The sequence below is a fragment of the Falco naumanni genome, chromosome 6 (assembly GCF_017639655.2).
Source record: "Falco naumanni isolate bFalNau1 chromosome 6, bFalNau1.pat, whole genome shotgun sequence".
Taxonomy (NCBI): domain Eukaryota; kingdom Metazoa; phylum Chordata; class Aves; order Falconiformes; family Falconidae; genus Falco; species Falco naumanni.
In genome coordinates, this window is record NC_054059.1 from 79,562,458 (window position 1) to 79,579,100 (window position 16,643).

Here is a 16,643-nt window from a genome sequence, read left to right on the forward strand (position 1 = left end):
TGGAATAAAGCAGGAATATGCAGTAGCCATACATCACCTCAGCTGAAGAGGCATTCAGTTTTTAACTGTTCAGACAAATGTAAGAGCACATGGAAACTTGTCAAAGCTTCCCTCCACTCTTAGCAATTCGTAAAGAACAGAGTAGGTATGTGTCACTAGAGATATATCCTGAACCAAAAAAAAAACAAAACCAACCACAGAGGCATTGCAACTGGTAACAAATTTCAGAATTAACATCTAACCAAAATAATTGTTCCAGTATTATTAGCCCCCACACACACACAGAGGAGATTTACTGAGCTGTCAGGAAGATTCAGACAGCTTCAGCTGCATTCACTTCTTCAGAGATCTGTGAGCTATAAAACATGAACTTACAGTCAGTACTTACCTGAACAGCCCTAACAGAGTTACTGACATGAAAAATCCCATTGCCTTTAGTTACTCTGTTCATTTTCATTTACAGTTAAACTTTGCAGGCTTCTTACGTCAAAGAAACTAGATTTACTCTCCCTAAAACCAGATGATGCCTGTGGGCTGGTGTTTGGTACCTCTGACATACCATAAAGCCACACTTGGGATGTTCCTGAAGTACATATGCAATTTAACTCACTCCAGAATAATATATGAAGGATGCACTAAAATAACCCACCTATGAGATTAAACAAGTCCAACATGGAAATAGTTCTCTACATTTCCCCCTTCCAAAAGAAGATGCAATTGGAAGTATGAAAGGAAGTTGAGGCAGGAGGGCTATAAATAGCCTGAGCCCAGACAGGATACTAGAACCAGCTGAAACTATCTCCTGAAGGACTATATATAGTCTTAAGCACTTCAGAGACACCAGTGCTCAGCCTTCCTATGCTGCACAGTCTCGGAATTCCCCAACAGAAAAAAGTCCCCTCTATTCTAGAGTTTCCTGATGACAACTTCTTTCCTTACTGGCTTAAAGACTGAGAATGGCCTTCCAGCATCCCTCCATCTAACTCCAAAGTGAGTTGAGCACAAATCCAAAGAAGCCATCCATTTTCACAAGACCTTCAAGAGAATTATCTCCCTAGGGCTCTCCACGTTGTTCTGCAAATCTGTCCACCTTTGGGATGACTGGCAACAAGCACAAGTGGAACGTTAAGTGCTGAACTCAACTGTTTATTTCATTGCCTTTAAGCTATGCAGAACTATTTTCTCACTTCATTTCCCTTCTTCCTGAGAAACAGCCAACAACAATTTTCCAGACAACCCAATCAACAAAACAGAGCACCAACATATTTTAGTGTTTATAGACAGGCAAACAACACAATTCAAAACATCTGAGCAGACTTGATTGAACATATTTTAGATAGGCTCTTTATACTCCCAAGTTACAACGTAGAAAGTAGGGAAACATGCTTTTGAACAATCAATCTCATGACAAGACAGCAAATTAAAAGCTAAGTCCTGAAACTCTAGTCTATCAGCATTCACATGAAGATGCAGTGATCCCACAAACTCCTACGTCAAGGGACTAAGCCTGGTGACAACCAAGGAAAATCAATGTGCCTTCATAGAATCACAGAACGGCTTGGGTCATAAGGGACCTTCAAAGACCACTCAGTCTGACACCTTTGCCACGGGCAGCGACATCTTTCACTAAAACCAGGTTGCACAAAGCCACCATCCAACCTGACCTTGAACATTTCCAACAATGGGACATCCACAACTTCTCTGGGCAACCCACTCCAGTGTCTCACCTCCAACACCACCATTAGATTGGACATCACCTTATGTCCAATCTAATTCAACCCTCTTTCAGTTTAAAACTGCTGCCCTTTGTCCTGTTACATACACCAAAATGACACATTAAGGTGTCCCCAGAGCCTTCTCTTTCCCAAGCTGAACAACATCCTCCTCAGCAGATAACATTCCCCAAGCCTTAAACAGAAGGCAACAAACTTACAGCTTTCGTCTTCTGAATCATCCGATGTTTTGACTGGACCAGAAACAAAGAGGACACGTACCATGTCTACAGGTGGATGATCACTGCTCTTAGCACTGCTACTGAGAAGAAACACATTCAAGGAAGTCTCTGTCCCTACCCTCTTTCTCAGGGACTCACCCCACCTTTTGCCCTACACCATTACAATTATTCCCATGGCAGAAGAGAAAGGCAAATCAGTCAGCAAAACAGCATTAACGACCATAACTGACAAGACAAAAAATTGAAATTGGACAAAGGTTTTAAAAGCTTTCTTGAATTGTCACCAGAGTAAAAACTGAAACACTGGCTATCTTAGCTGTTTTAAATTTATCAAAAGCTGAAAATCCATATATAAGCTTTTGGTGTAAACAATGTATAAAGTCAAGATAAAGAATGGAGCATCACTGCTGTGCTTCAAAGAGGTAAAAGTGCTCTTAGGTGCAATTCTAAAGCAGTTCCACTACCACTACATTGCCTGCTCTCTCCTAAAGCTTTAAGTCTGATATAGAGAATAAAAGTGCTCCTTTCCCACTCAAAAAAAACAAAAAAAAACCAAAAAAAAAACCCGAGGGGGGACACCACCAACGTGAAAGAGGATGCAAAATTGTAGAAAAGTATTTTTCAGGCTTACACAATCAGCACTTTATGTAGCTCTTTAACCGAAGATAGCAACAAAACCAAAAGCTTGATAGCATACACTGAAGGATGTTTACATTGGTAGTGACAGCTGACACCTAAAAGAGCAATCTCAACATCTACCAAAAGTTGGGGGAAAAAAACCAAGCCAAAACCTAAAGAAACCCCCAAATATTCCATGTTTTAAAGGCCAAGTTTAACTTGTACAGGAACACTTAACAGTCTTGTCCAGACTATATACAAAGTCTGTTACAAAGAGAACTACAAAAGGCCTCATATTACAGATGTGTTCGAGAAGTTATGTCTTACACCACACAGCCTTGAAACAATTTTTGTATCAGCTTGGTTTTTGCTCATGTTTTAAATACCAAGACATTTGAATAGACCTTTTGGAATCAATGGCAGATATAACGTACTATGAAAGAATTCTGAGGGGGGTTGTCTTGTTTTATAGGCAAGAACCTTATGAGATTATTATGATCTCATTATGGAACAATACTGACAAATTTTAAAATGGTCAGTGTATTCAGCATCTATAAGGTACTACGTCTTCAGATTCCATGTCTTCTAAATTATTTTTACAGGAAACCCAAAACCAACAATATGAACCACTACAAACCTTATCTTGCTTTTTATCTTCTGATTCATTACTGGACAATCTTGTCTTAAGTTTCACTGAGCCTTCTTTAAAGATATCTCCAAACCCAATACCTCGGATTTTCTTTGGCTGTGCTGATCCAGATCCAGGTTCACTCCCATTTCCTGGAGAGGCCACAGGTGAGGTAGAACCACTGAAAACAGACTCTGAAAGTGGGGGTGGGGAGGGTGGGGAAGACAAAAAAAAAAAGAAAAAGTTGTTTTCATCTCTGAAGTTATTTGCTCTTCTGGGGAAAAAAGTGGAAGCAAACCTGTTATGTGCACTGCTCTTGCTAAACATCTTTTCCAGGAATATTACTGTAGCTGTAATGCCTCACATTTGTTCTAGTTGTATATTTAACACAAGACCATTTGAAATTATACCAGTATTGTACTGAATGCTCTAGCAACTAAGTCATTAGACCACTAGTATTTCTGGCTATTTCCATTATCACTCAGGCTCCACAGTCTGTTAACATCAATGTTTTCCATTAGTTTTATAAAACATTGCTTACACATTCTCCGAAGATGTGTTTTCAGTCCAACATTTAAAAGCTTGTCATTTCCACAGCTATAGCTGCTGAAAGCGATAATCAATAAAGGTCCATAATGAATCCTACCATGTTTCAACAGCCACAGGAAAAAACTGCATGTTTCAGTGGTAGACTCATGTCTTTCAAAGCAAGGTGAAATTTTTCTATTGCTCAAAATGCACTATCAAAAGTACCTGAAAAGAGTTTGCAAATTTATTTAAATAGCTTTTTAACCTAACAATGCTTAAAACCCAATTTAAATGAGTTACACACTAAAACTGTATATAGCCTTCTGAGATTAATCACTGGTAGTTAACACAAGCTGTCATGGCTTAACCCCAGCCAGCAACTAAGCCCCACGCAGCCACTTACTCACTCCCCCGCAGTGGGATGGCAGAGAGAATCTGAAGGGTAAGTGAGAAAACTCATGGGTTGAGATAAAAACAGTTTAATAGGGAAAGGAAAAGCCGCGCACACAAGCAAAGCAAACCAAGGAATTCATTCACCACTTCCCATGGGCAGGCAGGTGCTCAGCCATCCCCAGGACAGCAGGGCTCCATCCCGTGTAATGGTGACTTGGGAAGACAAACGCCATCACTCTGAATGTCCCCCCCTTCCTTCTCCTTCCCCCAGCTTTATATGCTGAGCATAACATCATATGGTCTGGAATATCCCTTGGGTCAGTTGGGGTCACCTGTCCTGTCTATGTCCCCTCCCAACTTCTTCTGCCCCCCCAAACCTTCTCGCTGCACTGGTGGGGTGAGGAGCAGAAAAGGCCCTGACTCTGTGCCAGCACTCCTCAGCAATAATGAAAAAATCCATGTGCTATCAACACTGTTTTCAGCATAAATCCAAAACATACCCCCAACATACTAGCTACTGTGAAGAAAAGTAACTACCCAGTCAAAACCAGCACACAAGTATTTAAGATTCTTTTAAACTTTTTGTCTTAAGGGACAACATTTATACACCCCTAAAATATGTAGTTTAGAGCAGATCTTTAAAGCTCCTACCATCTAAATTAAGATTTTTTTTTGTTTCTGGTTTTTGTTTTTTTCCTTTTTCAATTTACAGGTTAGTCAATCTGTTAAAGGCTACACAGTAGTATTCATGGGCAAGTGATCTCCATGTGCAGAACTCCAGGAGACAGTCACATGAAAATAGAGAGCTTTTATAAACCAAATTCAAAATAGCCTCCACACCTTTTACCCTTTCACATAAGTTATTTTAAGTGTATGCATGCCTAGGAATTGTAATAAAATCTAAAGCCTCTTCCCTCTACCATAAATGCAAGGATTTTTGATAATACCGTGAAGTTACATGGCTCTTAAACTCAGTTTCTTGTAATTTCTCAACCAAGTTACTCTTAATATAGCTACACCCCTCTTGGATATCTAATAGGATAGCTAGACATTTTAGAAACATAGAACTGTTCAGGTTGGAAAACACCTTTGAGATGATAGAGTCCAACCGTTAACCCAGCACTGCCAAGTCCACCACTAAACCATGTCCCTAAACGGCACAGCTACACGTCTTTTAATACCTCAAGGACGGTGATTCCACCATCTCCCTGGGCAGCCTGGTCCAGTGCTTGACAACCCTTGCAGTGAAGGCATTTTTACTAATATCCAAACTAAACCTCCCCTGACACAACTTGAGGACATTTCCTCTCATTCTATCACTTGCTACCTTACGAGACCGACCCCCACCTGCCTACAGCCTCCTCTCAGGCAGCTGTAGAGAGCGATAAGGTCCCCCCTGAGCCCCCTCTTCCCCAGGCTGAACCCCCCCAGGTCCCTCAGCCGCTCCTCATCAGCCCTGTGCCCCAGCCCCTGCCCCAGCCCCCTGCCCGGCTCTGGACACGCTCCAGCCCCTCCACGTCCCCCTGCAGTGAGGGGCCCAAAGCTGAACACAGGGGTCCAGGGGCGGCCTCACCGGTGCCCAGCGCAGGGGGACGGGCACTGCCCTGCTCCTGATGGCCACACTCTTTCGCATACCAGCCAGGATGCTGATGGCCACCTGGGCCACCTGGGCACACAGCTGGCTCATGCCCAGCCGGCTGCTGACCAGCACCCCCAGGCCCTTTCCCACCAGGCACCTTCCCAGGCCCCTGCCCCCAGCCTGTAGCGCTGCCTGGGGTTGCTGTGACCCAGGGGCAGGACCCGGCACTGAGCCTGGTCGAACCTCGTGCCATTGGCCTCGGCTCATGGGTCCAGCCTGCCCAGATCCCTCCGCAGAGCCTTCCTACATGCAAGCAGATCAACTCCACCACCCCAGCTTGGTGTCATCTGCAAAGTGACTGAGGGTACATTCAACCCCTTGTCCAGATTGTTGATTAAGATACTAAACAGCACTGGCCCCAATACTGAGCCCTAGAAAACACTGCTTGTGACCAGCCACCAGCTGGATGTAATTTCATTTGGTACCACTTTTGGGGCTTGGCCATCCATCCAGCTTTTAACCCAGCATAGGGTGCACTCACCCAAGCCATGAACAGCCAGTCTCTCCAGGACAATGCTGTGATAAGTGGTGTTAAAGGTTCTATGTCAAAACCTTGCCATAGAATGAGACCAGGTCAGTCACACAGGACCTGCATTTCATAACCCCATGCTGGCTGGGCCTGATCCCTTGATTGTCCTGCACATCCTACGGGATGGCGCTCAGGATGAGCTGCTCCATAACCTTCCCTGGCACCAAGGTCAGGCTGACAGGCCTGTAGTTCCCTGGATCCTCCCTCCTGCCCTTCTTGTAGATGAGTGTCACATTGTGTAACCTCCAGTCTGCTGGGACCTCTCTGGTTTGCCAGGACAGTTGATAGAAGATGGAGAGCAGCTTGGTGAGCTTTCTCTGCCAGCTCCCTCAGCACCCTCATGTGGATCCCATCCAGCCCCATTGTGTTGTCCTGAGTGCATGTCTCAGTGGAGCAGCAGGTCACTACCTACCTCCTCCCAGACTGTGGGAACTTGCTTCTGCTCCTCTTATCCCTGTCTTCCAGCTCAGGGAGCCAAGTACCCTCAAGGAAGCTGGTCTTACTTTAATTATTAAAGATAGGGGCAAAGAAAGCATTAAGCACCTCAGCCTTTGTAGAAACATTCCCCGCCACACCCAATAAAGGATACAGATTATCCTTGGCCTTCCTTTTGTTTCTAATGATTTGTAAAAACATTTTTTTTACATCCTTTACGGCAGTGGCCAGCCCGAGCTCTGCTGGGCTTTCACCTCTCCGACCCGCACCCTGCACAGCCTCACAGCACCCCTGCGGCCCCCAGAGCTGCCTGCCCCCTCTGCCAGCGGTGGAAACTCTCCCTTTCCCCAGCTCCAGCCCCAGCTCCCTGCTCAGCCAGGCCCCCTCCTCCCCCACCGCTCATCTTTGCCTTTCGCCGTTCAGAATTCCTCCCTGAGGAACGCCCGGCCTGCCCGGAGCCCTGGGCCCTGCAGGGCTGCCTCCCCAGGGGCTCTGTCACCCGGCCCCCGGCAGCACAGGGCAGCCCTTCTGCCGAGCCCCCTCCTCACGGCTCTGAGAAATGAAAACTCCTGTCACCCGGCGATCGCTGTGCCACAGACGCCCTCCAGCCCCCACGTCACCCACCAGTCCGTCCCTGTTTGCCCGTGGCAGGCTCCGTGGGGCATCTCCCCCGGCTGGCTCGCTGACCAGCTGGGTCAGGCAGTTATCCTCCGCCTGCTCCGGGAACCTCCCGCACTGTCCCCTCCTCGCTGTCGTGTATTTCCAGCGGCCATCCGGCAGGTTGAAGTCCCCCACAAGAACAAGGGCTAGCTATTGAGCAAAGTCCAGGTTGCATATTTAAAAGAGCACAGCTCAGCGAATGGGGCATTTACCATCTCCCAGGAGTGAGGAGAGAGTGAGCAGATACTGGAGATACTGACTGTGAAAGGTCTGAGCATTAAATATAACCCCTGGGGGTATGAGGGGCTGAAAATCCTAACTTGTTAGTTAGCGACAGAAAACACGATTACTTCAAATTACTGTTCAGTCCCACTGATCTCAGTACTCAGGAGTTAACACCCAAACATACACACCTGTAAATTCATCTCACCAGACTCCAAAGTCAGGGAACTTTACCTCCAAGGACAGCCACTGTACTATCTGGGACTGATCAAGTCAAAGAACTCATTTCATGCTATTTCATGTAATTATTTCCGCAATTAAAAAAAAATATCCAAACCAGACACTTCCTACCTCTGAACAAACTCTTGTTAGAAACAATCAATACTAAACATCTTGCAAGTGAGGGTGCACATCACTACAAAGAGAAAAATTAATTTTAAAATCGCTTTTTCCCTTTAACATTACACAGCTGTGTTTAACCATCAATTAACTAGCATTAAGATGATGTTCCCAAAGAACACTCACATTCCACACTGTCATATCACAGAAACACAGAATGGTTGGGGTTGGAAGGCACCTCTGGAGATCATCTAGTCCAACCCCCTGCTAAAGCAGGATCACAAAGACCAGGTTGCACAGAGTGGCATCCAGGCAGGTTTTGAATGTCTCCAGAGGAGACTCCACAGCCTCTCTGGGCAACCTGTTCCAGAGCTCTGTCACCCTCAGAGGAAAGAAGTTCTTCCTCACATTCAGGTGGAGCTGCCTGTGCTGCAGTCTGTGCCCGTTGCCCCTTGTCCTGTTGCTGGGCACCACTGACAAGAGCCTGGAGACATCCTCTTGGCACTCGCCCTTAAGGTATTTGTAGACATTGAGAAAGTCCCTTCCCAGTCTTCTCCTCTCCAGGCTAAACATACCCGGCTCTGTAAGCCTTTCCTCATCAGGGAGATGCTCCAGTCCCCTCATCATCTCTGCAGCCCTCCACTGGACCCTCTCCAGTAGTTCCCTCTCTCTCGAACCGGGGAGCCCAGCACTGGACCCAGGACTCCAGACCCAGCCTCACCAGGGCAGAGTAGAATGGGGGGACATCTTCACTCGACCTGCTGGCCATGCTCCTCCTCATGCCCCGCAGGATCCCATGGCCTTGCTGGCCACCAGGGCACACTGCTGGCCCATGGGCAACTTGCTGCCCACCAGCACTCCCAGGTCCTTGGCAGAGCTGCCCCCCAGCAGGTCAGCCCCAGGCTGTGCTGGTGCGTGGGGCTGTCCCTCCCCAGGGGCAGGACCCTGCACTTGCCTAAGCTTAAATCCTCTGCCTGCACAATCCAAGTCCTCAGCCTTCAAACAGGCGTTCACAGAGAGAATGCCTCTAAAGTGCAAAGGAATTCTAAAGTTTCAAAGGAACTAAGTAATTTCCTGTAAAGTACACACATGCCTGGCACCACTCGGCACTCAGCTACTGCTTCTGCCTAAGCTGTACACTCATAGCCACAAAGGATGGCTAAATGTAAATACTGCCTTAATTTTATTGCTAGATTAAAACATAATAAAGAACCGGGGTCCCCTTCCCAGAATTCATTTTAAGTTGAGGCTCTCTGTACTGTTTTGGTTAAATTCAAAAGTTTTATTTATCAGTTTACATAGTTAAACACTTCAGTTTTCCACATTAGGGAATGCATGTCTGCGAGAATAAGATGAAAAAAAGCTATTAAAACAGAAGAATAATTTTACATCCAATACTTCAAAAACCTCAACTTTGTATATGATAAAATTTTTAGTGCTACAATGCAGAACATACATTTGTAAGATCAAGACCTTGATTGTAATCTTATTAAAAGTGTATTGGGAGCAAGACAGGTATTTCTATACTCAGTATCAGTATTTTCTAAAATGAAATTAAATACTTACCATCCTAAGGAAGCTCATAGCTCACATTCTTTAGAGCTTTTGTTGTACTAAAACCATAATACTCCAAGATGCATGCAAGATCTAAAATGACTTTGCTAAGGATTTACAACAAACAGAATACCACCTGTGTCATCCAGAGTGTCCTGTGTTTCTCCATCATCCGTCAATTCCAATTCTTTCACAAAGTTTGAAGGAAACAACCCTGCTTTGCCATTTAGTATTCCACTCCACCAGCCTTCTTCTACCTGTACAGAAATATTTTGCACATTACCAATAAAGCAAAAGGAAATTCCTATTAATTCCATCCATACTTCACTTATAAAACTCTACGAACAACATTGGGAAAGTTCAAAAGACCATGACTTCTCTATAAAGAAACCTACCAAAGATGTACAAACAGTAGGCAAAAAGAAGAGCAAAAAAATAATTTACTGCCACTTCTGCCACTACAGTAGTGATCCTGAAACATGTGACTAGCCCCAGGCCAATTAATCCAGAACAGCAGCAAAATGTTCATCAACTTCCTCAAGGTAAGACAGTATTTGTTACATATCTTACAGAAGAAAAAAAAAAATTACACTGTTCATGAAATAATGATCAACTTTTAGCCTGGCTTTTGAAAGAAATTCTTATGTATTCTTGCTGATCATCTGTCTTTCCCTCTGTTTTGTCCACTTTCCACCAGCCCTACTCCCTGACCTCCTATCTATTGGACAATCTCAAACAATTTTGGTCAAAAGACTCAAGTTTCTACAGATAATTTTTAGAGATAATGTTGGGTAAAACACAGAAAAGTCCTTAAGGATATCACAGAGTAACAGAAAACTAAGCTGTCCATTCCTTCTAGCAGGAGACAACTGGCTAAACAGCATCTGCCTAGCTCTAGATGTGTCAGTACAGATACTTTCCCATCAGGGCTGTCCTGCCAACAAAGGTAGACGAGACACACAAGGATTTTGTGGTGGCACACAGCAGTCCTAAGGACAGAAGTCTGTTGGATGCCAAATTTTGTTGGCTTTGCTATTCACAAAACAACTCATTTTTGCACTGGAAATAAACCTGTTCAGTAATTAGGGAACAATGATGACTCTAATGTTATGTTCTTGGATCCCTGGTGTGTTATTTACACTGCAATACTCCAAAATTTAATGGAACATTTACCAGGAATACCCCATGGTCCAAAGCAGAACAAGCCGAAGGTGGGCATGCATAGGTGACAGTGTAAAACAATACCAGAAGACTCAGTAAGAATTGTGCTCTTCAAATTTATCAACAATTTTCAAAATGTCTTAAGTCAAATGTATTTGCCTAATGAGCACTATTTTAAAAATATAATTAAGATGAGATATTTTGAAAATTTAATTGTTCTGTTTTGTGGCTGGAAAGCTGTTTTTAGATATGAAAAGCAAAGCAACAGGGGGGTGGGGAAGCACTTGTTTACATTTTCTTTTTTTAGCCTTGTTTTCTAGGTCACTATGCCTGACACACAGGGATAGTTCTTAAACACTAGCATACCTCCAGGCAAGCAGAACCCATGCAGAACCTGGCAGCTAGAGAGACAGACAGGCAATGAAAAGAGCACTGTTATTTTTAAAGACATCCTGGTGCTCAAATATAGCTGTGCTGTGGATGGTTCAAATTCAGAGTCTGGTCCTCTGAATTTAAGCACAGATTACTGACAAGTCCTCTCCAGGCTCCACAGCCTCATGCTTTACACAACGCATTACAGAAAACTAAAATTAAAATTACTTGACTCACCCATACAACACCCAATAGCCATGAGAAAGGGACTTTTAATGTTTATGACACAGAAAGTGACTCGAGAATCCAATTTATTCTTCTGCCAAGAAATAAGGTCAGCAAAGCGCTTTAGAGACTTGCAAGGCAATGCGATGCCACGTCAGAGACAGTCAGGAATTAAACAAAATTCTTGAGCACACTTACTTCAACCTCCTCACTACGCGGTCTTTAGAAAAAAAAATTACTATATACAAACTATATTACCAGAAATGGTATCATTAATCAACATTAAAAAAAAAAAAGTTTAAAAAGTTCTACGCACTTTGTTGGATAGCGTCTGTGCATGTCTGGGCACTAGCAACACAGAGGACAATTTCACAAGCCTTATCTTCCATTTCAAAAATCTTACACATGATACAATTTCCACAAGAGGGAGTTACAGCTTTTACACACATCAGTGCTTTTTCCGAGTGTGAATTCCATCAACTTATTTCTATAAGACGATGAAAACAGACTTCAAAACAAAGGGGGGGAGGTCCGAAACAAGCAATCTGATTTTTTGATTTTTTTTTAATAAAAGCTCCACTAAATTGAGTCATATGAATTTCAATTATGCTTGATAACACAGCATGCAAATACTACAAATATAATACTACAAAAATAAATCTGCTATTTAGTGCTGCAGCTGACAGGAGTGGAAGGAAGATAAAGAAGAAACAGAAGTTATATAGCAGTGATACAATCATCACACACATTCTGTGCATGTAGTTTGCATGCAAAACCCACATGTTCTGTAAACAAAAAACCTCGCAGATTCAGCCAGCACATAGCACAAGGGCCTTCTTCCCTAAAAGCTATTTCTGATCCTTGTAGCCTGCTCTTTTCAGTATTATCCATTTAATTCCTGAACCATCTGCCTCCACCTTTGATTTCACAATCAGTAGTGTCAGTTGTAACTAGTAAATTAATAAAAACAGTTACAAAGGCTAAATTACTTAATTGTTCTCAGGTAAGTCCCCTTGTGAAGCTGATTTTACCTTATTTTCCCCACAAAAAAAGTAACCAAATGATATTTCCTTGAAGTAACAGTAATGCACTATCTGCATATATAAATAGCATCTTTTATACATAAATGGAAGCGAACCATCTCACAATAATGATAACAAGTTACCTAAGAAAAGTTATCCCAGCATACTGCACAACCAATGGATGGTATTTTCTACCATTCTTCACACGCATTTCTGGTCCATCAGTACAGTTTAGTGAAGCAAAGCCTACACCTGTCAGGTCTACTCTATGCCACCATAAAAACAGTGTGCAAACAGCTCTATGAGAATAGTTAGCTGCAATATTTTTCTACTGGTAGCATTTGCCTAAAAATTTCATTAATAGTTTTTCTCAGAAGTAGCAAAGGCTGTGTACTACAAATGCGTATTTTCAAATCATTAGGAAGGGAAGTAGTATGGGGACTGACCAAATAAAAATTGAAAGAAAAAAAATATAAAATCCATGTTTCCTTAAGAAACCAGATGAGGAAATGCTTTGATCTTTTTATTCTGTTTGGGTACTTGGTCATCTCTGATACATCACACTGAACATCCCTCCCAAAATAATTCCAGATGTTGACATGTGCAACCTGAAACAGCAGTTTCCGCAACAGTTTACTGTACTGCTATCTCTTGTAAATGCTCACTTGGACCATTCAAAGTCATGACTGCTGTGTACAGGCACCATCCACAAATTAAACTGGTGAGGTTCTCCAGGAACACTCCTTTACAAAACACCCACACACAATGGTATTTATGAAACTATGATTTTAGTGAGCAGGTTTTACAACTCACTTTCTCTTGTTTATACAAAGATAACAAATTCTAGAAGTCATTGGTTTAAATGCATTTAAAGGAGTAACTTCTTCCTTGCTAGAAGACTGGAGAAGTCCTCCCTGGCAACTGGCAGGATCCTGGAGAGTTAGGACTCTCTTCAGAAGAGAGCATACATGTGAAAAACACAATCTCGTAAAACTACTTAAAAGCACCACCAGGCACATGGCTACAAAGAAAGGTTCAGTCTTTTCCTTCCTCAGACCCTCAGGGAGACAGTAAGAAGGGATGGCACCAGTGAAGGTCAGAGCATGCCATGCAGAAGTTTTCCACCTAGTTCTGACGAGGTTCCTCCTACTATGGCTCTGATCTTTTCTGCAGGCTCCCTGACAGTTTTTGCTCTTGTAAGAGAAGCTCTTCCCACATATTCAAGCCTCTCACAACAGAAGTTGCCATTGAATGGAACAGACACTAAGGAAGCACATAGGCAGGAAAAGATAAGAAACTCCCACTCAAATACATAGGGCCATTGCCATCAAAGTCTGAACATCAAGACATATCTTTAACTATTTCTTACCCAGTGGGAAATGAAGGCGATAGAAATAACACATTGAGTGCATTTCTATCCTCCATATTTTTGCGCAAGTGGGTTGAAGTGTATTGTACTACAGGTACAGGCCTCTGTGATGAATACTGTTACTATTAGCTCAAGCTTCAATGAATTTCAAAAAAGCATGAAACTGGAAAATCAAGTCAAATAACATTTTTCACCTAAACAAGTTAGGAGTATGTGTGCTTAAAGGCAACCAGTCAAACAGTTTTAGTATAAGCATCTAAAAACACAGATCACAGACTGGGCCAAAGAACTGTAGAAGTATTTCGAAAAAGGAATCTGTGTAACAAATCACAATTTACAGCTGCGATGATCAAATACTTCCCCTAAACATCTAGCATTCATCGGTTTAGGATTGGATCCTAAGAGAAGAACTCCTAAACTACTTGCTTTAGCTTCAAAAACACTACTTCTCCACGCTATTTTTCAAACATCCTTGCAACTCAGTAATCAGTCAACCCCACCCCCCACCCCCAAACATTTGACTTTTGGCCACATAGCGTGACAATCAGCTCACCTCTTCATGGATGTCGATCACATCCCCCAGCTTGAGTTCCAGCTCATCCGCATTCTGCGGGGTGTATTCAAAGAGCACTTTACACTGCCGCTTCTTGGACCCTGATTCAAGGGAAATGGTGAAAGTAAGAACACTTGCAAAGGAAAACTAGTTTTTCCTAAATTCAGCTCCTGATGATCAAACCTGATTAGAAGATCCACAAACCATTCCAAAAAGCTATGTAGCTTTTGCTGCTGGTTTTTCAGTTTGCTTATGTCACTTTAGGCTAATGAGCCGTATCTTAGAGCTTGAAAACCATCAAGCTTCACAGACTGCAATTACAAACAAACATACACTGCCAATTACCAACATCCTATTAAAAAAAACAAACACGTTGACACAAGCAAGTCAGATAAATCCCCTTACAATGATTTTTCAGGCTATTTCCTGACCAAAGTCTGCAGGAATGACAACAGCTGCCAACTGCAGTGTTAGCACCTGCTTGGAAGAAGACATGCAAGTTTGAGCCTCCAGTCTTTAAGTAATCCTGAAAGAAGTAACATGTTCTGTTCTGCACAACACTGAAGTGCCGATAGCCTTTCTGTCCTCTAACAAAGACCTTACTAACTACAGGTCTGAGGTAATGCTAACATTTTCTCAGCTCGTATTTCAAAATCCAAACTCATTTTTTATCTGTGAATTCAAGAAAACTCCCTTTTCTCCATGCCGGTATGAAGTAGAGAAATTCAACCTAAGCTTCAATTCAGTGTCTGACACAGGTAAAATTAAAGTGCAGTCTTTAGATGTTTGCCACATACCATTAAAGCTTTGCAGGCATTAAAAAGACAAACTCGAGAGGGGAGCCCCTCCAGGCAGTGAGGTATGAACTTATGGTTGCCCAATTACTCTGCACGTATCCTGGAGGGATGTTTCTGCTCTACCCAGAGACTGCAGACACTTCTCCTTCAAAGAAGAGGCCATGTCTTCAGTCTTTTTCCACAACAGAGCACCAGCACACTTTTGAAGGCAACTGCCATCCTGAGCTATGACCCACAGATGTTCCCTATCCTCCTCAAAAACAATCTGCCACAGTTCAAGTGAAAATGTGAATCAAAAGCTTGAAGTGGTGAAGCTCAAGATAGTAGGAACTGTATATATAATTTCCACACTCTCTTGTACTTTGCAATGCTTCCTTACTCAAGCTGCAGCAATTAAGATTAACTGGGTGAAAACATTTCAAAACACAGATACTGCCTCCAAGATTGATTCTTCTTGTATTATAGCAGCGTTGAAAGTCCAAAGTCAGATGTTTAGAAGGCTGCCACACCCAGCGTCCTCAGTACAAAACACGCCAGGCATCTGAGTAATAGTCAGCATCTACAATTTCTGAGAGGGCTCACCAAATCAAGAATTTTCTACTTGCTGGTATACGGCCTGTGCTTAAAAGAGGCATGAAATATATCAGCCAGAAGTATGAAGCTCTATGGGTTATTTTTAACAACATGCAATTGCCCACATAATATACCCTTCTTTTAACTCCACTGAAACTCCCACACCAGCCAAGAGGGATTGTTAACAGTAATTGGAATAAACAGTTCACTGGCCTTTACTACCTCCTACAGCACTTTCAACACTCCTCCTTTGTATGAGATTAACTGATATCAAAAAAAGACAAGTTAAAAGTCATGGTCATTTGGTATAAATCTGATATCAGCATTCCTTTTTGTATTGTAATTCTATCTAAATGGGGAAGAGGGGGAGAAGAAAAACCTGCAGATGCATTTCACATCCAGAACTCACTCTCATCTGAAGTCTGTTTTCAGTGGTGCCCGATTTAGAAAGTACTGCCTGCCAGTTTTGAAAATCCCTAGATTAAGCTAGAAACTAATGAATCCACTCAGAAAACACTCCAGCCTCACTGCAGCCCCCAGGCAATTCCAAACAGCTTGTCCAGCTTCAGGTTTTATTTGTTTTGTACAGGGTAAAACGAATGTATCCGTTGTTGCCTTGATTTAGCTCACCTTCTGTATTTTCCTTTTCCTGAATAAAGGCAGCCATCTAACCGATAGGAATACCGCCTGCAGCTTACTACCCATCTGATATAAAATACCTGAATACAGTGCAAGCTACTCATGAGAATAACACAAGGGACTTCCCAGGCAGATACAACCTACCTCACTGCACATTGGAAACTTACTATTAAAGCAGCTTAACTTTGTTTTTAACATTGTAAACCTCATTTTACCAGGTTAGGAACTAGAAAAGGAAAGACAACTAAGCCCTGAAAACCTTTTGAAGACAGTAAGCGATTGCCCAGGCACAGAGCAAACAGGATCTGCAGGAGATGTTGAAAGAGTCTTCCAGGAAAGAGGGAACAGAAAGTAAAATGGAAATGCAGAGACTGTCATTATGCCAAATGAACAGTTGTGTGCTTAAAGGAAGGTGCCCGAACACCATTTTCTA

At 42.8% G+C, this 16,643-nt stretch overlaps 1 protein-coding gene across 2 annotated transcripts in view; it reads right to left on the reverse strand.

Annotated features, from left to right (window-relative positions):
• Positions 1 to 16,643, reverse strand: part of LOC121090260 (CD2 associated protein) — an 89,660-nt gene that overhangs the window by 29,768 nt on the left and 43,249 nt on the right. For both annotated transcript variants that reach the window (XR_005828503.1, XM_040598608.1), the window contains exons 4-6: positions 14,202 to 14,302; positions 9,636 to 9,756; positions 3,210 to 3,394 (exon numbers count right to left, since the gene is read on the reverse strand). Coding sequence is in view for 1 of the 2 variants with exons in the window: in XM_040598608.1 (XP_040454542.1) it covers positions 3,210 to 3,394; positions 9,636 to 9,756; positions 14,202 to 14,302 (407 nt within the window). In the remaining variant the exon portion in view is untranslated. The remainder of the gene's footprint in view (positions 1 to 3,209; positions 3,395 to 9,635; positions 9,757 to 14,201; positions 14,303 to 16,643) is intronic.